Source organism: Equus caballus, chromosome 22 (assembly GCF_041296265.1).
Source record: "Equus caballus isolate H_3958 breed thoroughbred chromosome 22, TB-T2T, whole genome shotgun sequence".
NCBI lineage: Eukaryota > Metazoa > Chordata > Mammalia > Perissodactyla > Equidae > Equus > Equus caballus.
In genome coordinates this window covers 35,818,554-35,840,769 of record NC_091705.1, presented here as the reverse complement: position 1 = coordinate 35,840,769, position 22,216 = coordinate 35,818,554, and the positions used below count along the sequence as shown (strand labels likewise).

At 45.4% G+C, this 22,216-nt stretch overlaps 1 protein-coding gene and 1 long non-coding RNA gene across 2 annotated transcripts; one reads left to right on the top strand and one right to left on the bottom strand.

Moving 5' to 3' along the window:
• Window positions 1-137: 137 nt before the first annotated feature.
• DNTTIP1 (deoxynucleotidyltransferase terminal interacting protein 1) lies at window positions 138-21,335 on the bottom strand. The gene is made up of 13 exons (XM_001503312.6): window positions 21,153-21,335; window positions 20,506-20,576; window positions 19,740-19,836; window positions 15,225-15,323; window positions 9,980-10,048; window positions 9,672-9,728; window positions 9,353-9,411; window positions 8,379-8,424; window positions 6,056-6,114; window positions 5,896-5,956; window positions 2,202-2,273; window positions 599-654; window positions 138-488 (listed from the first exon to the last, which is right to left on the bottom strand). Exons 1-13 carry the CDS (start codon window positions 21,255-21,257, stop codon window positions 350-352), a joined length of 990 nt encoding a protein of 329 aa, XP_001503362.2. The 5' UTR covers window positions 21,258-21,335; the 3' UTR covers window positions 138-349.
• LOC102149691 (uncharacterized) lies at window positions 8,656-11,286 on the top strand. The gene is made up of 3 exons (XR_289274.3): window positions 8,656-8,755; window positions 10,632-10,796; window positions 11,113-11,286. It is a non-coding gene; the product is annotated as an uncharacterized lncRNA (long non-coding RNA).
• Window positions 21,336-22,216: the final 881 nt, after the last annotated feature.

The following is a 22,216-nucleotide window of genomic DNA, read 5'->3' as shown; positions in this document are numbered from 1 at the left end:
GGGCAGAGGGGCTTTCCTGGGTCTACCCTGGAATTGGGGAGGGGTACATGGTCCTTTTTTCCTATACCTCACCTCTTCTAGAGCTCTTGATGTTTTGTCAGCCCCTGCAAGGCAGATTGCACAGCAGGCTCACCATCTGTGTTTATTACAAACTGTTTAATTGCTTCTTATCCCAATAACTTTACAAATATAGAACCACATGCCAGTCTGGGGGTGCTCTGCAGTGAGTCACTACAAACTAGCCCAGGCACAGCTTAATGCTGCTGAGATCCATCCCAGCGGTGGCCTCAGCCACGTGGGTAAGAGGGCTTTGGAGGGGGGCTGCCAAGTGTAGCCAGGGGACCGGGCTTCAGGTCTGTGGAGGTGCTTCAACAGCACGATGATCATTTTCCGTCCGTAGTGTCTCCATGTACTTTCGCATCTTCTCAACCATCCAGGAGGGTAGGACAAAGGATTTCAGCTCCTCTAACTTTAGGTCCAAACATCCTCTGGAACAGAAATGAGGAAGAAAGTTGACGCAGGGCAGATATAGGCCCAGACTCATCCCAGGAGCTACTGTGAGGCAGGGGGAGGGTAGGGGACAGACCACTAGTTTTACCTGTAGTCATCACTGGCAGCGAGGTCCCGGATGTCCTCCTCAATGAGGAGGTAGGCCTGGGGCAGGAGCAAAGGAAAGGAGTCATTGCCTGTGATTCATTTCAGTCCAACTTAACAGTTTATTACACATCTGCTTAATGTAAGGGCTGGAAGGGAGCGGGGCGTAGCAAGGGGAGAGTAAGTAGAGAGATTGGGAAATTATTCCTTGCAATAATCTTTCACTCAAATAGAAAACTTAATGGGTGGAGGAGTGGGGACTGGTGACTAAATTTTTTACAGCCTCTTCCTCTTCTAAAAAAGTACCCTGAAGTGGCTTAAAATGAAATGGCAAGAGAGCTAGCAAAATATATATGGAAACAGGAGATCAGGAGGAGGAAGGCATATGTTAACTCTAGGAACTAAGATAATTTGGTTTTGAACTTCATGGCAAAATGGAAAACATGATAAACTGCACTGCTGTCTACTGACTAGGCTGTGTCGTCCTGGGGCCTGCAGAACTGCTTTGGCACAATGCCACGCTCTGCAGTGGGAGGGAGCCCTCTCGTGAGGTTATCATACAAGGGATGTTGTGCATCACATGAGAAAGTCTTCTGTGGGAGACATTTCTTTCTAGTTTCAGGGGCAGGAGTAATTGTGTGTCCCTTGAGTAATTTGTCTGCCTTCACCTTATAGGCGTTGTGAACTATGTAATAGATCAGGTGTCCTTGAGAGGGTCCTGGAGCTGAAATTTATGCACAGAAGGGCACTTGTCTCCCAGGTCAGCAATTATAAAAACGCCTTTTTAAAACCTGTCTTGTTCGTGGCTTAATATTAGTTACTGTCTTTCCTTTTTTTCCCTTTTTCTTATTTACATTACATTGTATTTTCTGTATCACTGGTAAGCTCCCTGAAATCTTTTTTGAAACAGAGTGTAGGCATAAGTAGAGTAGTAAAATAAGAGATAGCTTTCATTGCCAGAAAGGAGATGGCATACTGGTTTGCAAAGCCATTGAATTCTAATAGTCCCAGGGGTGGGACTAAGTTGAGTCCTCAGGTGGGGGACATTGCATGTGATGGACAAAGCCCTCCACATGCAACTACGATTTTCCTAGGGTTGTTGATTGATGTGAGCTGAGAGCTCCTTAAGTAGGGGTGTCTCTGGAAGGGGCTGCCAAATGTAGCAGACAAGTTTCATTGCATGTATTAACTCCTACTGACAAGGGGTGCTGCCTGAGTACTGCGTTGAGAAAAGATTCTATAGCTGTGCCTCACGTTTTGATCGATGAGTGAAATCTGTCAATGGCACCTGAGGGAAAAGTAGTGTCAAGTGTGTCTTGTACCTGCCATTCTCATGCACAGGTAATATAATCTAAATATGAGGGATGACGTGGCAGGAGGAGGGGGCGCTGTGCGGCAGACCTAGGGACAGGGAAGGGGATCTAGGGATTACAGTCTGCCCTTCAGCATGGGGAGATGGGCCCTCTCTAACCTTACAAGTCGCCCTTTCCGCACTCATCAGGCTTTGGGAGCCTCCCAGATTTGGAGGTAAGCTGCCCCCAATAGCCAGGACCCTGGTCGCTGGGCTGGGTGGGTCTTTGGCAGTGGCACATGCAAACAATGCTTACCATCTTCCCCCCTGTTGCCCGCATGTGATGCTGCTCAGCCAGCCAGTGCTTGTCCTGCGGGTCAGCTGCATACTGTGAGGGATGAAGTCACAGGGGGGAGACATTAGCCTGGTGTGAGGGGCTTTTCTCATTTGGTCCCAGAGCATACTCTTGAACCTTGAGCAATTCTGACCAACAAGACCTTGGCCTAGCCTGGTGGCTGTACAGGGCTCACCAACCTCTTCAGAGCAAGCGGAGCTGAGCCCAGGAGGCCAGGTTATGGGACCTAATTCCCATAGGTTTAGCACACTTCTAATCCCCACTCCCTTCCTTTCTGCAAACACAGCATCTCTGGCAACTGGTCAGACTGGCGACTATTATTTTAGAGCTCTACTTCTCTTTGAAAAAATGATCTGAGATAGCTTACAACACATGTGACTATTATGGTGACTGTATTTTCTAAAACAAAAATCAGGACACTTCATGATCCTGGGGGAGACAGAACAGCATCACAGTTAAGACCATGGCTTTGGAATTAGACAAACAAGGTTTAAATTCTGGTTTCTGCCACTTACTGATGGTGTAAACCTGGGCAATAATTTCCTTGAGACTCAGTTTCTTCAATTGTAAAACACAGAGTACTAACGCTTATCTTATAGGGTTATTGTTAAAAATAAATGAGATAGTGCTTAAAAAATGCTAAATATAGTATCCGACACATAGTAAGTGCCCTTTTTTCTTAAAGATTGGCACCTGAGCTAACAACTATTGCCAATCTTCTTTTTTTTTTTTTTCCTGCTTTTTCTCCCCAAGCCCCCCTGGTACATAGTTGTGTATTTTAGTTGTGGGTCCTTCTAGTTGTGGCATGTGGGACGCTGCCTCAGCATGGCCAGATGAGCAGTGCCATATCTGTGCCCAGGATTGGAACTGGCGAAACCCTGGGCCGCCAAAGCAGAGCGCGTGAACTTTAACCACTCGGCCAGGGGGTCGGCCGCAGTAAGTGCTTAATAAAGGCAGGTTTTATAAAATAGGCCAAGCTGGGAAATCTGGGCTATATGGTTACTACCCTTTGTATTTAAATCATCATTTCACTTCCCAAGTAATACAAGTATTAGTCAAAATTTAAAAGTGTGCACTTTCTTTTTTTCTTTTGAGGAAGCTCAATCCTGAGCTAACGTCTGCCAATCCTCTTCTTTTTGCTGAGGAAGACTGGTCCTGAGCTAACATCCGTGCCCATCTTCCTCTACTTTATATGTGGGATGCCTGCCACAGCATGGCTTGATGAGCAGTGCCATGTCTGCACCTGGGATCTGAACCGGTGGACTGCTGGCCACCAAAGCGGAACGTGCACAATTAACCGCTGCACCACCAGGCCGGCCCACTGTGCACTTTCTGATCCAGCAATCCCATTTCCAGGAATTTATCCTTCAGAATCACCCACACAAGAATGTTTGGTGCAGCAGTGTTTATAATAGCAAAACTGTTGGAAATAACTTAAATCTCCATTAATAGGGGAGCAATGAAATAAATTATGGAATATCTATTCTATGAATTCTATACAGCTATTAAACATAAGATGAGGGAGACTTAATTCCATGCCATGGACAAATCTCTAGGATGTTTCTACTAGATTTATAGTGGTCAGCACACTTTTTCTGTGAAGGGCCAGTTAGTAAATATTTTAGGCTTTGCCAGCCACACACATCTCTGTCACCTATTTTTCTTCCTTTCTTTTTTTACATCACCCTTTAAAAATGTAAAAACCCCGAGTTGGACAAAAACAGGCTGCAGGTTGGATTTGGCCCGGCGGTCACAGCTTGCCCTCAGCAGAAGCCAGATCCACGAGGACGAGGAGTTTGTGTGTCTCCTTTACCTCTAGCACTCTGAGGATGCTCACCACTCAATAACTGTTTAATGAATGAATGAAGTTTGGGTGGAAAAAATAAAATCAGAGAACAGTACGGATAGCATGATCTCAGTAACATAAAATATCACTAAAGGACAAGGATGGACACACAAGTGCATAGGGAGGGGACTGAAGGATGCCGCCGCTGTTGTCGTTGGCGACCTCTAGGGGAGGAGAGTCAGGGTCAAGAGTGAAGGGGAACTTTGTGTTTTGCTCCCTATTAGCTTTTGTGTATTGTTTGAATTTTGTTTTACAAGAATGGGTTTATATATTATTTCCATAATTAAAAAAATTAAAAAGGAAAGGAAAAATGTGAACAATACTGTTTGAAGGACAGAAAAATGCGCAAAAGATATAATAGGCAGTTTATAGAAGAAATACAACTAGATTCTGAATGAATGCAAAGATGCTTATCCTCACTAATAGCGAGTTAAAAGCAAAGTAAAACAACAAAAACATTTTCCCTCCACTTATTAGACTGGAAAGATTAAAATGAGAGATAATATCTGGCAGTAATGGGAGTGCCCGGTGGGGGTTTGTTACAAACAGTGGGTCTAGAATTGGGAAAGTCTGCTGGTAACAGTGATGAATGTTTACCGAGACTGTGCCACGTGCCAGGCATCGTGCTGCGTGCTTCACTGCTCTCTCCTAATTCTACCAACCCTAAGAGGTCGGTCTGTATCACCTCCATTTTATAGGTGACAAAACAGGCTCAGAAATATGGAGCCACTTGCCCAAGGTCACGCAGCTAATCAGTAATGGAACCAGGACTGAAACTGTAGCCTTAACCATTGTGCAAAAGGAAGTCAAAGTCGGTCCAAGAGCACATCCAATGGGGGCGTGATGCGAGCACGGCTCTTGGAGGATGTGGATCTTAAAGAACAGTCAGGCAGAGACAAGGGTGAGGGAGGAAGGCCATCCAGGTAGAGGGAACAGCGAGAATGAAGACACTGAGAGAGAAAAATGAAGTAGCAAGTAGTGAAATTGTCTAGGTGTTGGGAATCTCAGAATATAAAACTGAAAAAGTAGAGGAAGCAGGTCTGCCCTTCAAAGAACTTGAACTTGCACAGAATGTAGTAGACAGAGCCCATGATTCTGGGACCCCAAAGGGTCTGTGCAGTTTTGGCAAGGGGCCCCAGACTTTATATACAAGGGCAAAAAAACATATCTTGAACATACATGCGCTACTATTTTTCTAAAATATTTGGATGCTTTTGTGACTGATAAAATACAAATTCATTTAAGAGAGTGAGTAAATTCATGACCACCCGCCCATCTTGTTTTCTCAAACAGTGGAGACCAAAGCACAGCTGCTCTCAGGAGAGGAGTCCCCTCTTTGAAAAGGATCAGAACCTCTGCCTTGCTTCAGTCTCTTTTAGATAACTGAATAAGGTCGTGGTTCAGAGCTCAGGCTTTGCTGAAGACAGAGCTGGATTTGAATCTTAATTCACTACTTATTAGCTAAGTAACTTTGGGCAAGTCAAAGCCTTTCTCAATATTTTTTTTTTTTTACCTTGTAAAAGGGTAACAATAGCTATCTTAAAGGACATTTCCATGAGATAATTCAATGTAGCACTTAAAAACGTGTTTGGTATACAATAAACACATAAGGAAAGCTCCTATTATTATTGAGGCACAGAGGTATTGAGTAAATTACAAAAGGTAAAGGTTAATGGCAGAGAGACAACTAGAACCCAGATGTCCTGACGCCCAGATCAGTGTTTGTTCCAAGCTTCTCTGTGCCATCTGGAGTCCCAGTGCCATCTACTCCCACTACAACGGCCTGCCTAACTCCTGGCACTCACCTACCTTAAAGAGGTGCGGGTGCTTAATGTAGATTCTCCCTCTGGTGCCCCCCATTCCCAGGGCCCTGAAAAGTAACAGATAGTGGTAAGGACTCCAGCAGTTGCAGCGCTAGTGGTAGACCCCTAAGCTTCCCCGTCTTCAGCACCAAAGCTCTGAGACTTACTTGTTGGCTCGAGATCCCAATACGAAGGTGGTAGATTCATTCAGCCGAGCTGGGTCCCACTACGCAAAAAATAGAGAGGCTGGTGAGGGTGAGGTTTATCTCGTGGGCAGACAGAAAACACTCCTTCCCCTGCCCTCTCCTACCACCACTTTCGTCCATTATTCAACAAACAGTTGACTCAACAGACTGAGTGCTTACAGTATGCTAGGCCCTAGATACTGGGGATAAAGAGATGAACAAGACACAGTCTCTGTTCTCTAGGGGGCCATAGATGTAGGTACAGATAATTATACCATCATGAGATGGGCAATGACACAGATGGGTGGGGGTGTGCAAGGTGCCAAAGGAAGGCTTCCTTGTAGAGGTAATTCCCAAGTTAATTCTGAAAGGGTGAGCACAAGTGAGACAGGGTAGAGGCAAAGAGGAAGGGTTGTGTGAACAAAGGCAGGTGAGCACTGGCTTGGCATGTTGGAGAAACTACAAGCAATTCTGTGTTGCGAAAGGAAACAGCACACATTAGGGAGTGGCACTAACGAGGCTGGAGAGAGAAGCAGAAAGGGGCTGGAGGCCCTAGTACACTTCATTTTGGGGTTTGCATTTTATTTATTCTGTAGGCCATGGGGAGTCATTGAGGGCCTCTAAATAGGGAGAACCAGATTTGCTTTTTTTTTTTCCTTCTGTGAGGAAGATTGGCCCTGAGCTAACATCTCTTGCTAATCTTCCTCTTTTTGCTTGAGGAAGATTGTTGCTGAGCTAACATCTGTGCCAATCTTCCTCTATTTTATGTGGAATGCTGCCACAGCAAGGCTTGACGAGTCGTGCTAGGTCCGCACTCTGGATCCAAACCTGTGAACCCTGGGCTGCTGGAGTGTAGTGCACGAACTTAACCACTATGCCACCAGGCTGGCCCTGCTATATTTGCTTTAAAGATAGCCCACTCTTCCGCAATGTGGCTAATGGATTTGAAGTGGCAAGATTACAGACAGGGAGAGCAGTTTAGAAGTTGCTGGAATAAAGCATTTTTGAGAGAAGATGAGGGTCTGAGCTAGTATAGCAGTAAGGATGAAGAAGAGGAATAGGAACTCTGATATATTTAGGAGGTAGAATCATTCCAGGATTTCACTGGATGTAGACAGGGGAAGGAAAGGAAGACGCAAAGATGACTGAAGTAGAGAATGTAAAAGAAGGTCGATGAGGAAAGATTGTGATTTCAATTTTGGATATGTTGAGTTTGAAATACTATGAAAATTCCAGGCAGAGAGGTCTAGCAGACAGTAGGATATACAAGTTTTAAACTAGAAGGAGGTGTGGGAGTGAACAAAGAGGTATGGGAACTTTAGCACCTACTGGTCCCTGAAACCACAAGATGGGATGATTTAGATGATCCAGAGAGAAACTTTAGGTGGAGAAGTGGGCCAGGAGAGAATTCTGGGGAATAGCCACTTACATGGGTCACTGCTGAGGAAGAACTTATAAAAGAGACAGATGGGATGTTTGGAGGGGAACAGAGAGATCCAGGAGAATGCAGGATGACCCACTCTAAGGGAGCAGAGTTTAAGAAGAAAGGTGTGGTCACCAGCGAGAAAGCAGAGAGGGCCAGTAAGGCAAAAGGTGGACCATTTCTACTGGACACAGCCTCAAACAGGACCGTGGAGCTTTTACCAACCTTACTGGGCTTCCATATATGATTTTATTTGAAGAAAGGACTCTATTGCTAAAAGAGCTTACAAACAACTGTTTTAGAGGCAATAGAGGATAATGCACAGACTCTGCTGTCAACAGACCTTGGGTTTGAGACTTGGCTCTACCGCTTACTAGGTATGTGACTTTGGGCAACTCTCTAAGCTTTAGCATCCTCAAGTGTATTAAGTGTATAAGATACCTACATAAAATAAGATAATTTCTGTCCACAAGGCAGTTGGTAGGAAAGAAATCTCCTCAACTACAGAAGAGTAACAGAATCTTTCTCATAAGGTTGTTATAAAGATTAAATGAGATAATCCATACAAAAGATTTAGGGCAGTGCCTGTTACTTATTAAGTACTGAATAAGTATTAGTGACCACTAACTTTTACAGGGAGAAGACTTCAGCAAAGACTCAAGCCCTCTCTTCATTTTGCCCCTAATTCCAGTCCCTACTTGGGATCCTTCTGGGAGGCCAGTGAGGGGTTGGGGGCTGGGGCATAGGGGAAGCGGAAAGATGGCTCTGGAATGGCATGCCCACATCGTTTACCACCCCAGCCCCTTCCCCTCCTGGCAGACCCCAGAGCCTTGACTGAGGCTCCCTGGGACAGTGGTTACTGCCCTGCTCACAAAATCATACCTTAGGGCCTTCTCGGCGAATTGGTTCACAGGATTTTGGTTTCCATCTGATTGGAAGGAAAGAAGAAAGGTGAATTCTCCAAGGTTGGGCCTAGGAGTGGAAGAAAGCTTGCTGGTGATGGTGGGAGCTCCTCATAGGCTCTCACTTTAGCCCTGGGCGTACTTCTTCCTGGCAACCCATTAGGTACAAAGAAAAAAAGCACTGGACTAGGAGCCATTTTAGGACTGGCTCTGATATTACCTAGCCACGTGGGCAAGTCCAGGAACCTCTCTGAGTTGTAGCTTTCTCATCTGTCAAAAGGAGTAAACAGCAGCATCTGCCCTACCTAGCCTGTGTTCTGTGGAGTGACCTTACTCCATGCAGGAGACAAATCTAAGGTATGATGATTAATACTATTCCATTCCTGAGCCAGTGGTTTCAAACTACCCCCATCCCTCTTAACCAGACCAGTTTGGTTTATCTGCTGTATATATTGGGCTCCCATGTAAAGTTTTGTTTGAAAAAAGATTCTGTTGCTTTAAAAATCTTTGAAAGTGACTACCCTGGAGGCAACGTAGTAGAGTTCTGCCTCTTATTAGCTGTATGACCTTGGGCAAATAATTCTGTGAGTCTGTTTCCTTATCTGCAAAATTAATTCTATCTTCATTAGAGGGTGGCTGTAAGGATTAAAAGGTAAAGTATGTAAGGTGTTTAGACCAGTTATGGCACATTATAAACATTCAATATATACTGTATTAACAATAAAAAACCTCTGGTGTTTAATCAAGCTGGGCTGAACTGTTCTGGGGCAAAAACAGGCTAAACCAATCTCCCCCTCGCTGCCTTCTTTCCCCACCCCTCAAACCAGGGCACCCCTCCTCCATGGTGACTTAAACAGATGGATCTGATTTCACCAGGCACAGAACTCGGGCCTCTTTTCCTCCAGGCCCACACCCTCCCTGCTCCTCCCTTTGGCTTTGCTGGCCCCTACTCACACCATGCCGGCGGCTGCCCGGTCATTTGACAGGACGTGTCCAGGAGGCCGTCCCTTCCTCTGCCACAAAGAACAGCTGTCAGAGGCCTGACCCTGTGAGAAGCCCCACCCCACCCCATCCCACTGGCAGGTCCAGGGTCCCTTGGTGGAGACGGTTTTCCAAAGAGACCAAATGATGCTTGAGAGTGAACAGGGAGAGTGACTGTTTCCAGGGTTCCTGCCTCTCAGCTAGAAAGGCTCAAAAGTGCATTGATGAAGCCTACTATCTTTGCTGGAGCTGCAGTGCCTTTTCCCAGACAGAAAACAAGGAGATGGCTTACCTTTTTGGGAATGGGGCTTCCTCGATGGGCACATTCCTCTTCTGTCTGCCGGCCACGCTGGAGGAGAAGGGCAAAGAGTCAGAGGAAGGCCAGTAACTAGGAGCTGCAGGTCCCCTGGGGTTGCAGAAGACAGAGCCCTGGGACTGCCCCTTCCAGCCCCTCCCTGAGCCAGGCCTCAGAAGCCCTCCTATTTGGACCTGGTCCTACAAATGGATGGTATGTGAGACTTCCCTGAGCCCACAGAGTTCACATGCCTCCCGGCTTGATTGGTCTCCCCCTCCAATACCCCAGGACACAGTGACTCTGACCTTTATCCCTGGAAGCTCATGGGTCAATCTGGGTATTACTTTTTCTCCATCTGAAAACAGCAGTTTAGCCTGAAAAGAAAAGACCAAGTGTTAACAGTCACTATTTTGGTGGGTAAGCCTCTCTGCCACCATTTTTATAAACACAACTCCAAACTGGCTTAAAACCTTTTCATGGTCAGTACAAAGGCACCCCAAGATACGCATATAGATATCTGTTTTTTTAAAAACTCGAATAATTAATAATTGTTGAAAAATTAGAAAATGTAAACAAGCGAAATAAAAATCAAACCTGCAATCTCAGGACCCACAGAAGACTGTCAATATTTCAATGTGAATTCTTCATTACTTTTCCATGTACACATACACTATATATTTTTCCTAACTAAATGCATTAAAATAATACATATGGCTCAGTAGGCTGCTGTTTTTCATTTAATATCAAGTACCTACCATGTAAGTGCTGGGGACACAGCAGTAAACAGCACAAGCAAGGCTGCTGCTCTGGTGGAGTTTTTATTTTGTGGGCAAGCTGGATAAGCAGCAAATAAATAAACATATAAACAAGGTAATTTTGGATCATGACACATGCTCTGAAGGAAAAAAAACCCCAGGTAGATGTGAGAGAGAATCGCCAGAGGGCCCCTTTACGCAGGTGGTCAGGGAAGGCCTTGCTGAGACAGCCTCCGAGCGGCGCTGTGAAGAAAAAGCTGCGGAGAAGCATGTTTCAGGAGGAGCGCAAAAGCCCGAAAGTGGGAACAGACTTGACTCATTTGAAGAAGAAAAAGGCGGCCTAGCAAGTCATGGGCACAGGAGAGAGGTGAGTGAGGAGCGTGGTGAGGTTGGCAGGGGCCCTGGAGGCCATGCAGAGGTGGCTTCTTGGAGCAGCATGTGACAGCCCTGGGCACTCCCTCTCTCTGGAAACACTCTTTTCTACTGGCTCCCGTGGCCACACTTCTCTGGCTTCCCTCCTACTTCTTTGGCCGCTCTTTATTAGCCTTGTTTGCTGGTTCACCCCCCTCAGTCTGGTTCTCTTCATTCTGTTCTCTTTCATTAGATATTCTATCTGCACTCATCTATGCTCATAGCTTCAGTTAACATTAATAAACTGATGACTCCATAATTTTTATCTTCAGGTGTACCCTCTCCTTTGACCTCCAGATTTATATAACAAACAGTCTGCCCATGACTATGCGTGGATACCTCAATTTGCTAAGCCCAAAACTGAACTCATGGTCTTCTCCTCCAAATGCTGTCTTCTCAGTGAAGAGCGCACCAGTGCAATGTGTAATTATGCACATGTCTGTGAGGTAATTTAACTCTATCTGTATGCCTGATGAGGCTGTAAGTTCTGTGAGAGCAGGAACCTGTGTGTTCATTTGCTATTTATTTGTGTTCATTTGTTTGTTCATTCATTCACTTGATCATTCGACAAAAAGTGCACACATAGTAAGAATCATATTCTAGGGCTAGGAATACAGCAGTGAACAAGATAGGGCTCAAATCTTATAAAAAAAGATTTCAGCAGAGGTAGAGGTGGGAGGGAGGCAGAAAATAAACAAATAAACTATTAATAACTTCAGATTGAAATAAATGGTAGAAATAAACAAGTAAGGTGATAGACATTAACTGGAGGTGGGAAAGGGAGTGAGATGAGAGGGCAACTTTAGATGGAGTGGCCAGGGAAGGCCTCTCTGATGACATCATATTTAAGCTAAGTCTGAAGAAAAAGAGGAGCCAGCTATGTAAGGAGTTAAGGGTAGAGCATGCTAGGCAGTGAGAACAGCAAGTGCAAAAGCCCTAAGCTTGGTGTGTGGAGAAGCAGAAAGGATTCCAGCATGCACTGAATGTGGTTAACAAGTATGAGGTGTGATGAGATGAAGTTAAAGAAATAGGCAGGAGCCAGGTCAGGCAGGGCTCTGTGGGTCATGGTAATGCATCAGGGTTTTGCTCTGTCTGCAATGTGAAGTACCTGAAGGGTTTTAAAGAGGAGAGTGACACAGTCTGATTCCTCTTTAAAAAGATGGGTCTGGCTGCTGTGAGAAGGCACTGGCGGAAGGCAAGAGTGGAAGTAGCTCAGGGCTCAGATACACATGTGGGAATCATCAGCAGTTAAATTGGCTTCAAAGCCACAGGACTAGATGAAGTCACCTAGGATGAGAGCAAGCCCTGGAAGAGAAGGCGTCTGAGGACTGAAGTCTGGATGCACCAACAGTCAAGGCACTGGAGCCAAGAGAGGAGGGTTACAAGGAACACGGAACGATCCACTGCAACAAGTGCCAGCAAGAAGTGAGTAAGCTGAGGACAGGTAGGGTCCGCAGGACTTGACAACACGGAGGTTACTGGTGACCCTGATATAAGAGGGGTTCCAATGAAGTGGTGGGGACTGAAGCCAAAACAAAGCGGATAAAAGAATGGGAGGCGACCAAGTGGAGCCAGTGATGACCACTTTTTCCAACGTCTAGCTGTAAAAGGGAACAGAGAAACACTGTGGCAGCTGAAGGGGATTGTGGGTTCCAGGGGCGTCTGTTTTGGCTCCCCACTGTATTCCCAGTGAATGAACACACACGTGTAGAAACATGCATAGGGAAAAGAAGGAAACACATCAAAATATTAATAAGAGTTATTGTTGGTAGTGAGATGAGAAATTTTAACTTTCTGCCTTACAATGTATATTTTCTGATTTTAATATAACATTAGCAGCAGGTAACACTTACTGAGTCACTGTTACTGGTCTAAATCCTCTAAGAGTATTGCCACATTTAATCCCCACAACAATCCTATGAGGTAGAACCTTGGTCCCCATTTTGCAGATGAGAAAACTGAGGTTTAGGAATGTGAGATAACTTGCTGAAGGTCACATAGCTAGTCTGTGGTAAAGACAGGACTCACATCTGGGCAGTATAAATCAAGAGAAAACTTGCATTCTTAACCACCATGCCAAATTTTTTTTAATGAATGTATATTACTTGCACAAATAAAAAGGACAACTAAAAACAACTACTCTGCAAAACACAATCAAACAAACAAACAATCCAAGGCAACGTGCCGTAGACAAGATCAGCCGTTTCTCCCTAAGAAACACCTGTAAAGGGGTAGCTAAGGCGATGAGAGAACACAACTGAGATGGTCAAGATGTGGTATCAGAAGAGAAAACAAGCAAGCCAAGTGTTAACCCAATCCAAACCAAGAAAAATACCTAGTCTAACTGTAACACGTCCAGTCTGCACAATCTTTTAATGCAACAGGAAGTTCATGCAGTTTAGACACAGGGACCCTAAAGAGCTTCCAAGTATCCTGGCCACCTGAAAGCGAGGCTCTGTTGTGAGGCAGCAATATGTGTTATAATTGTGAATATAACTACCAAGAATTTAATATTTAGTATGTTCTGTCCTGTGTGTACTCACGCTACGTGGTAGTTCTTGTCTATTATCCCATTCAATCCTCACAGCAAACCACTGGCGGTGGGGAGTGTCTTATTTTCAATTTTAGAGATGAGTTTGAAGGTCAGAAAGGTTAAAAGACTTGCTCAAAGTTTCTTGATTCGTCTGGTTTCAAGTTGGATGAGGATGAAACTCTCTGGGCCTTCCTGTGCTCTGATTCTATGTGCTCTGACCACAGACCCTTTGGTTCCCTACTCTGGCTTCCCACTTACATCCATCCTGGAAAGGGTGAATCTGCGAGGTAGACATGGGGATTCAGGAGACTGGAAAGGTGGTATAACCATCCATGGAGTACAGGTTATGCCCAATGCACTCAACTTTATCTTCATCTTTATCTTTCACTGGGACTCCTGAATAGTCTCATAAATTTCCCTTCCAATCTCCTTGGTACATTCCCAAACCAGGCTCCTCATGATGGCCACAGTGATCTTTCAAAATGCAAATCTCATTAGGCAGTTCTTCTGCTTAAAACTCTGCATCTATAATTTGGCTGGCCGTCTTCTGCTTGATCTGGTCTCTGCCTACCTCTCCGGCCTCCTCAAGAATCATTCTCTCTCCACCCTCTGAAAACCAGCCACATTAGCTTCTTTCTGTCCCTGAGACATACTCCCGCTCCCTTTTGCCCATGGGCTCTGTACCCTCTAGTGTACTCTCTCTTCGCCTGTTATGCTTACAGCCCTTCTAACGGTTTGCAGTTATACTGCATGACTACTGGAGTAATGTCAGGGCTTGGGGGGTAAGGACTATGTCCATCCTGGCACAGGACTAGGCACATAGTAGGCTCTCAATACATATTAGTTGAAGAGATTAAAAAAAACTCAAGAAAGCATTTTGGGATGTAAGCGAGAGTGAAGGTTTTATCAATTTAATTTTGATTCAGTTCAAACTTATAAGAATATTTTTAGCAAACTGCCATGTTTTATTATCAGCAAATGTTACAACTGATTACCACATTCTACAGTCCCAGAGTGAATTAATGAATTGGTCTCTTACGAATTTGGTTAGCTTAAATTTAACAGTCTATCAGAACCAGACTGGCTTTCACTGCACCAAGAGGATGGAGTTCTGCCCTTTCAAAGCTGAGGTCCAGGCTTGGTCTTGCTCTTTCCTGAGGCTGTCCCGAGTAGCTAGCCAGCCAGCCGCCCAGAAGATGATACTCTTTCATCTCCCAATAATTGCCTCCATATGACTGAAGTCAAACCAGCACTGTGGCTCTGACTATGAAGAAATTTCCATCTCTGACAGCTAATGGTTTCACAGTCAAGCACAGAACCTGAGTAATGCTGACAATTCCTATTAATAACAGCAGCTGACATATGCAAACAGGTTCACTACCATTTTGGGAATGTAGCCATTTATAGACCCGATGTCATGCCTCCTGACCACATCTTGAGAGGAAGAAAAGTAGAAAGGGTAATAGTCCCCATGATACCAAAAGAGGCTGTGACTACTTGGGCATCAAGTCAGAAGCACTTGCAGAGGTGAGACAGACCTTAGCTATTCTAACTCAGCCTTGTTCTAAGCCACAATTTCTTCATCTGTAAACTAGGGATTAAAACACGCCTTCTGTACAGGGTTTCTTCTGAGATGTAAATGACCTAACGCATGTGACAGCATCCATCACAGTACCTGGAATATAGCAGCTACTTCCCTTCTCTTCTGTCAACAACAGCTCCAAGAACTATCTGGATGTAAGTAGCTTGTTGGGCATCCTCCAAAATACCACTGATGATGGGATCACATTTCTTACCAGGGCTTGGAGGGCTAAACCCTGTGCCTACAACTCTTGTGCCCTTTGGTCTCACCTGCTCCAGGCAGCTCCGACAGGCCTCCTGGATCAGCTGCTCTGCGTCCACTTCTTCCCCGATGTTGTCTCGCACGTTCAGTGCTGCCTTCTGGAAGAACTAGGGAGAAGTACAATAGAGGACAAGGTCAGAAGTTCTGCTAATTTGCATCAACTTGAAGGGAACTGAATATAAAAGAGAAGCTCTTATCCTATCCTCATACAGAAGAGAAACATGATTATGAGCACGGCTTTGAGATGAGACAGATTTAGATTCATATGCCAGGCTGTTTCTCTACTCTTAAGGAGGAGGGTAATCATGGAGGTGCCCAAAGGATGGTCATTACAGTGTTAATGTGTAAATAGTGCAAAATCAAAGAATAACCTAAACCTCCATGTATAACTTAAATTACAGCATCTCCATACCATGAAATAATATGCAAATATTAAAAGTCATAGTAAGAATGGTATAGGAGAGTATATATATATTTTTTACATTGGCACCTGAGCTAACATCTATTGCCAATCTTTTTTTTCTTCTTCTTCTTCTCCCCAAAGCCCTCCAGTACATAGTTGTATATTCTAGTTGTGAGTGCCTCTGGCTGTGCCATGTGGGACGCCGCCTCACCGTGGCCTGATGAGTGGTGCCATGTCCATGCCCAGGATCCGAACCAGCGAAACTGTGGGCTACTGAGGTGGAGTGCGTGAACTTAACCACTCGGCCACGGGGCCGCCCTCTAGGAGAATATATTTTTGAAGTGAAAGGTATTCAGGATGTACTGCCAAGTGAAGGAAGCAAGTTATAAAATAGTTTGGCATAGTATGAACCTATTTATATAAAACTCAGCAAAAAGCAAACAGAGAGGCAAAAGAACTGTAAGAACATATATTAAACAGCGGCGTATTATGAATGATTGTTTTCTCTTTTTTTCTTATCTATATTCTATTTTTATAATGTATATGTATTACTTCTGAGAAGAAAAAAAGAATGCCAGTGCCTGAGGTGAACAGGTGAGGGTAGGCCAGAAAAGATCCAGAGTAGGAAGTCCTAATTGAATTCTGACTTTGCCCATCCGTGAGACAGGAGCAGTGAGCCTGGCTACAGACCTAAGATACCGGCAGCTCCAATTGCAGGGGGAAAGGGGAGACTTCAAGAGTTTAGGAGGGAAATTTTTCAGGCCAAATTAAATGGAATGATCAGATGAGTTTGACTTTAAAACAAAAAACTAAAAACTGGAGATTAATACTGGTGTTTGGTATTGACTATTGGCTAAGTGAAAGCTGGTTAAAATAATAAGTTGGATACTTTACAGCCAGCTTGTGAGGTGGGCAGTGCAATGAACATATAGGGGTGAGTGTAAGCTACATCTAGACCTGAGAATGAAGTCTGGTTGTGACTAAGGCATTCTCAAACACTACTGGCAGAAATGCAAAATGGTGAAACGTTTCTGGAGAGAAATTTTCTCAAGAGAAAGGTATGTTTTCCCTTTTACCCACCAATTCCACAATTCCATCTCTAGGAATTTATCCCCTAGAAATACTCACACAAGTGAGCAAAGATAGACATTTAATATGTTCAGTGTAGCATTGTCTGTAACAGAGAAAAACTGGAAACAATCCAAATGTTCTAGGGACTAACTAATTAAATTGCGGTACAACCATACAATAGATTAACCCAAAACTATTACAAAAGAATCAGGGTGAGCTACTATGCACTGATCTAGAAACACAACCAAAATATATTGTTAAATGAAAAAAATTGAGTTGCAGAACAGTCTGGATAAACCGATCCTATGTATTTTTTTAAACATGCATGTGCACACACATACACAAATAAATATGGGTGACTATATAGTCACTGTTAACAGTTTGGTGTCTCTGGGAGGTGAGTTTTAGTAACTTTTGGTTTTCACTTTTTAGAATATCTGTATTCTTTTTTTCCAATATTTTCGTATGAAATTTTTCATACAGACAAGTTGAAAGAATTATTCAATGAATATCTAACACCTACCACCTAGAGTCTATAATGAACACTTTGCTATATTTGCTATCACATATCCATTTACCCAGCCCTTTATTCATCCATCAATCCATTTTATAAGCTACATTATTAGAACTTTTTTTTAAAAAAGGGGTATGCATTTAGTAATCACAGAAATAAATAATAAAGATTAACATTGTCTTGGATAAAATCAGCCATATCTAGAAGTTATAATCCCAAACACTTTTAAGAAAATGGGTAGCTGAGCTCTGGGAACATCGTTAAACAAAGTGAAAAGATGAGGTTGATCAAGAGTGTGAACTTATCTGAAGCTGTGATGTAATCACGTATTTGTACCTTGTCTGAAAACAAGTGTGATAAAGAAGTATCTTCACAGACTAAATAAGAGGGGAGCCCTGAGCCACAAATTGTGTTTATCCAGCATTTTTCCAGGAGAGCAAGTTCCTGAATCATGGTATCCACTATTGGGACAAGCTTTGGGACAAGAAAAGGGCATTGGAGGCAGACAATCTTGCACTGAATTCTGACCTAGCCTTTTCCTAGTGGCTTAACCTCTATTTCTGCATATGTAAAGGTATGGAGGCATGAGACTACATAGTGCATTCTGGGACATGCAAAAATTAGAGGTGGGAACAACGCAGTATACAGGGGTGTGTGGCTGGGGTATGATCACGGTGGCCCACATACGCCATGTTAAGGAATTTGGATTTTACCCAGGAGGCAATGGAATGTTGCTGAGGGATTTGAAATAGGGAAGAGACATTGCTGGATTCACATTTCAGAGGTCCCGGCAGCTGTATGGAGGGTGGCTTGAAAGAGGGAAAGAGTAGAAGCAATTAGGGATTTAGTGGGAGCCTGGGTGAGAAATAATGAAGGCCTGAACCAAGGCAGAGGCAAGGAAGAAGAAGGGCACGCTTGACAGATTGTGAAGTAGAATGCACAGGCTTCCACGACTGGATATGGAAGATGAAGGAGAAGGCAGAGCCCCTGGTTCCGGTTTCTAAGTGAATGGTGGTCCCATTCAAACTTAACGTGTCCAAACTGAGCTCCTGATTTCCCCAGCTTGTTCCTGTCTTCCTCATATCAAGTCAATGGCAATACAATTTTTACAGTTGCCCCGGGCAAATAACTTGGGAGTCATTTGCTTTTCTTTTTCTTTTGTCCTGCCCATCTGAATCATCGGCAAATCTTCTTGCTACCTTTAAAATACATACTGAATCTGACTTTTCCCCAACATCTTTACTACCAACACCCAAGCCACTGTCATCCCAAGCATCCTAACAGTCCTCCTGCAGTCTGTTCTCTACACAACAGTCAGAATAACCCTTTAAAAGTGTTAAGATCTGGGGCTGGCCCCATGGCTGAGTGGTTAAGTTTGTGCGCTCTGCTACGGGGGCCCAGGGTTTCGCTGGTTTGGATCATGGGGGTGGACAAGGCACTGCTCATCAAGCCACGCTGAGGCAGCATCCCACATGCCACAACTAGAAGGACCCACAACTAAAATATACAACTGTGTACTCGGGGGATTTGGGGAGAAAAAAGCAGAAAAGAAAAAGAAGAAGATTGGCAACGGTTGTTAGCTCAGGTGCCAATCTTTAAAAAAAAAGGTTAAGATCTGCTCAAAACTCTCCAAAAGCCTCTATTTTACTCATAATAAAACCCAAAGTCCTTACCATGGCTTCAAATGCTCTGCATGAGTTGGGCCCCTGTTACATCTCTGATCACTTCTCCTGCCATTTTCCTTGTTCAGTCTGCTCCAGCCACAATGCCACTTTGTTGCTTTGAATGTGCCAAGCACACTCCTGCCTCAGGGCCTTGGCCCTTGTTCTCTCTGCCTGGACTGCTCTTCCCCCAGGTATCTGCATGGCTTGTTCTTTCCTCCTTTATTCAGGTTTCTGCTCAAATGTCCTCTTATCAGAGGGCTTTCCTAGTCACAATCTATGAAACAGCACCCTGTTCACCACTGAACAGGCACTGGTCACTTTCTTTCCCTTCTCTTGGGCACTCTCTAACATAGTAATACTCGTTTAAAGAGGGCAAGGACATTGTTCATTTTGTTTACCGCTATACCCCCAGTGCCTGGAACAGTGTCTGCTATTATGGCAGGCACTCAGTAAATACTTTTTTGAATGAATAAACAAACACAAGAGGAGGAGGTTTAGGAAGAAAAAGAGAGTTCAGTTCTGAATATGCTGGGTTTGAAGTATCCATGGGACACTAGGTAGAGCCATGTAGAAGTTTATTTCTAGGCCTAGAAAAGAATTTTAAATAACAACAATAATAGTGATATTATTAAACAAGTAATAAAAACAGTTGCTATGTTCCAAGCTGTGCTGAGCACATTACACTTCAGTCACTTCATCTTCACAATGGCTTGGCAAAAGAAGTATTCAAACTGCCCCCAAAGAGGGGAAAAAAGTTCTCAGGATTCAGAATTGGAAAACTTTAGATATCTGTATATACTAGAGAGAGCAAGGAAAAGACCGCTCCTGAGTATTTCTCCCTGTTAATTTTCTATCCTTGTGTCCCTCTCACCTTCATATACTTGTTGAAGACAGTCTGGATCTCCTCATTGATGCTAGGCTGCAGGACAGCTCGGAGGAGGTCCATGGAGATGGAAGGATCTGTGAAACTGCATTTAGGAAGGAGACACATTCAGGGGGGCATGTCCCAAACACATCCTTTCCTACTCTGCCTAGCCAATTATTGACATAGGATCCTCTAGCGACAATAATAGATAGCTTTTACTGAAAACTAGCTATGTTCCCAAGTTCTGTGCAAACCATATAGATGCATGACTTTATCTCATTCTCACGATAACTCTGTGAAATGGGTATTATTTTTACAGTGTTTCATGAAGTATAATACCTATACAGAAAAGTCTATACACCTTAAAAGATAGTTTTAATGAACAGCCATTGAATTTCTACCCAGGTCAAGAAATATAATCAGCATCCCAAAGGCCCATCTTGTGCTCTCTCCCTTCCCTGCGATGGATGCTACTATTAGCCCCACTTTTTTCTTGACCTCCATGCTATTCTGCCTCTCTAGAGCCAGCGAGTGTTAGGAGTCTTAAGCATTATTGAATCCACCTCTCCCCCTCATTTTGTACAGGAGTTCAGAGGGGGAAGGGACTTGCTCAAAGTCACACATAGAGTTACAGAATCTGAGTCTCCTCTCTCCTAGTCCAGTGCTCTTTCTCCTGGCTGACGATCTCTTCTCAGCCCTGTGCAGTGGGGACCCCAAAGCTGCCATCCAAGCCAGTGCCTGAGAGCTAAGTCCCACGCAGGGTCAGCCTTACCTTGTTGTCATCTGTGAGCGGCGGCCCCTTCGCTGCACCTGCCGGTGCTTTATCATTATGTTCCAAGGGTTCTGTGGGGACCAAGGGAGCAGATGTCACTGAGGCCCGTGACCCTGGGGTCGCGGTAGGAGGTGGATATGATGTTAAACCATTTATCCCTGCTTCTCAGGCGCTTTCCCTACCTCTCCCACCGTGGGGTAGGCGGGAGGGCGGTGGTTGGAAGGCCCCGCCAGGGACGAGGAACCGAGGAAAAGTTTCCTGCCTCAAAAGTCCCAACCCCACCTTTTCAGGAAGGGCTGGAGGACGGGAACCAGTGTTACCGAGGGCCTATTCTGGCAGATATGTGCTGGGTGCTCTACCCGCATTCATATCCCATGCCCACAACAACTTTGTGAGGCTGGCACTGATCATCTCCATTTTATAGAAGAGGACACTGGAGCTCGGGGGGTTGACAGGACCGGCCCACGTCACCTAGCGAGGGGGGCGGTACCAGAATTTGAATTCAGGTCGTCCGACTGCGAAAACGCCAACCCCTCGGCAGCACCAGCCGCCGCGTTCTCTCGCCCGCGGGCCGGGGTCCCGGGAGCCCGAGGCCCCGCCCGGCCCGAGCCCAGCCCCGGCCCTGGCCTTCCCGGGGGCGCCCTCACCGTGAGAACCAGCTGTCCCGCTGCGCCCGCGTCTCCCAGCTCGGTGCCGCCCCGCTCTGCCCCGCCGGGTCCCCGCGGCTGCTCGGCGTCGCCAGTGGCCCCCATGGCGCCCCCGGCCCCCACAACTTCAGTCGGACTCTGCCACCGGCCGGAAAGTGGCCCCGTGACGTCATTGGAGCGCGCCGGCCGCCCGCCCGGAAGCGCGACGCGGGGCGCTGCGGAGTTACTGTGGTGATGGAACCGCTGGGTCTCCCTGGGGCCGGGACGCTTAGAGGCCGCGCGTGTCGGGATGGCCAGGGTTTCCTCCGGGGAGGGGCCGCGTCTCGGGTGTGGACTGTGAGTGTTCAGTCAAGGATCGTTCTTCTGCTGGGCCAAGGCCGGTGGAGAAGTGCGGGGCTGGAGGAGAGCGGCTTTCCATGGGCTGGAGTTGGGGCGTAGGGGGAGGGTTTCGTACAGTAGGGTCTGCAGTTGAGTCTTTGAAAACTGTAGATTTTAATGTGCCGGACCCTCAGCCCCAGAATTGGAATGGGCCTAATGCGGGGACCCGGAAATCCAACGAGAGGCGGTCTGACGCATACCATCCCAAACACGCATCCACCGGGTGTCTCCAGGCCTTGACTCCAGGGGCCACCTCCTGCGTCTGAAGGCATCAGAATAAAGGTTGGGCCTTGGACCGTGGATTCCCTCAGCCCCAGGGAGCTGGGCTTCTCTCTCCAGACGGGTGATTCTGATCTGGGCTGGGGATGCAGGGTTTTAACAACTGAGGAGTTCCCAGGGCTCCCCTTAGCTCTGCCTTAGAGGTAAGACGTCCCTGAGTAGAATTAGATCGATTTATGGGTGCTGGAGAGAGTTACTGTGGACAGAGGAAAGAATCACTGCAATTTAATTAATTAATTCATTCATTCATTTTTGCTGAGGAAGATTCGCCCTGAGCTAACATCTGTGCCAATCTTCCTCTATTTTGTATGTGGGTTGCTGCCACAGCATGGCTGTGGAGGAGTAGTATATGTCTATGCCTGGTAACTGAACCTGGGCCCTGGAAGTGGAACACCCCAAACTTAACC

What these genes read in the sequence shown, in the direction of transcription:
- DNTTIP1 (XM_001503312.6), bottom strand. Translation starts at nt 21,257, where the DNA reads ATGGGGGCCACTGGCGACGCCGAGCAGCCGCGGGGACCCGGCGGGGCA. An exon ending in GTCGGAGCTGCCTGGAGCAG is followed by an intron (nt 10,049 to 15,224) that starts GTGAGACCAAAG and finishes TTTTCTTTTCAG; the next exon opens with GCTAAACTGCTGTTTTCAGA. An exon ending in GCTGCCAGTGATGACTACAG is followed by an intron (nt 489 to 598) that starts GTAAAACTAGTG and finishes TTTCTGTTCCAG; the next exon opens with AGGATGTTTGGACCTAAAGT.